This window comes from Eimeria tenella, genomic scaffold, assembly GCF_000499545.2.
Source record: "Eimeria tenella Houghton genomic scaffold, Eth_scaff2212, whole genome shotgun sequence".
NCBI classification, from domain to species: Eukaryota; Apicomplexa; class Conoidasida; order Eucoccidiorida; family Eimeriidae; genus Eimeria; species Eimeria tenella.
In genome coordinates this window covers 2,688-3,824 of record NW_013542068.1, presented here as the reverse complement: position 1 = coordinate 3,824, position 1,137 = coordinate 2,688, and the positions used below count along the sequence as shown (strand labels likewise).

The 1,137-nt window shown below is 61.2% G+C and overlaps 1 protein-coding gene across 1 annotated transcript in view; it reads right to left on the bottom strand.

Annotated features, from left to right (window-relative positions):
• Positions 1-263: 263 nt before the first annotated feature.
• The window catches only part of ETH_00043225 (uncharacterized protein), a gene marked incomplete at both ends in the record, with an annotated part of 1,119 nt that continues 245 nt past the window's right edge, over positions 264-1,137 (bottom strand). Inside the window, one exon of the mRNA XM_013374706.1 lies at positions 264-1,137. Within this exon, the coding sequence (XP_013230160.1) occupies positions 264-1,137 (874 nt within the window).

The window sequence follows — 1,137 nt, the reverse complement described above, 5'->3', positions numbered from 1 at the left end:
AGCAGCAGCAGCAGCAGCTAGTGCCGCAGCAGCAGCAGAACAGCAGCACAAAGCGGCAGCAGCAGAAAAGCAGCAGCAGAAAAGCAGCAACTACCAATCCATTCGAAAAGCCACACCATTTGCTGAGCAGCAAAGCGCAGGCAGCAGCAGTAGCTGCTGCTGCTGCTGCACCAGCACCCATGGACCTAAACAGCAGCAGCAGAGCACTCGAGACAGCAGGATCAGCAGCAGCAGCAGCAGCAGCAGCAATTTGTTTTCCCCACATCTGCGAGTGGTGCTTCATGAAGTCTTTCTTCATACAGACAAAAGGCGGCCCTTGCGAATTGCTCCAAGCTGCTGCTGCTGCTGCTGCTGTGACTTCGCTGCAGCAGCTGTTGCGTCTGCTGCTGCTGCTTCGAGCGCTGCAGCAGCAGCAAAATGGCAGCAGCCTGAATGCCACCATAAAGCTGCGACGCCGACAGATCTGCAAGCCGGAGGTGCAGCAGCGTTGCATGCGTTTCTGCTGCTGCCAGCAGGAACTCCGGAGGGCTCCACCCGCTGCTGCTGCTGCTGCTGCTGCTGCTGCTTGCTGCTGCTGCGGAGGCCCCAGGCTGCTGCTCCGAGGGCCCACGGCAGCCCCACGAGGGCCCCCAAGCAAGGAATTCGGGAGTTGTGCATTCAATAAGTTGGTTTGCTGCTGCTGCTGCTAGCTGCTGCAGCTGCTGCAGCTGCTGCGCTGCGTCGCTTCCCACGCTCTGGGGCCTCCAAGTGCGTCGAAGGCCCCACGCGGGCCGAGTCTGTACATCTGCTGCTGCTGCTGCTGTTGCTGCTGCTGCCAGTTTTCGCGCTGCATCAGCTCCTGTTGCTGCTGCTGGCGAGAGGGCCGGCCCCGGAAGCTCCGTTGCTGCTGCTGCTGCTGCTCTTGTTGCTGCAGCTTCTGCCGCTGTTGCATATTGGGTGTAGCTGCGTGCTGCAGCAAAGGGCAGCAGTGCTCGTCGCTTGATAGGAGGGAGGGTGCAGAAGCTACCAGCTGCTGCTGCTGCTGCTGCTGCTGCACCTTTGCCTCCCAGAAGCTCCTTGGGGCCCCTTCTGGGGGGCCCCAGTGCCCTTAGAGTTTTGGCGCTGTGGAGCAGCAGCAGACAGGCGGAGTGCTGCGCC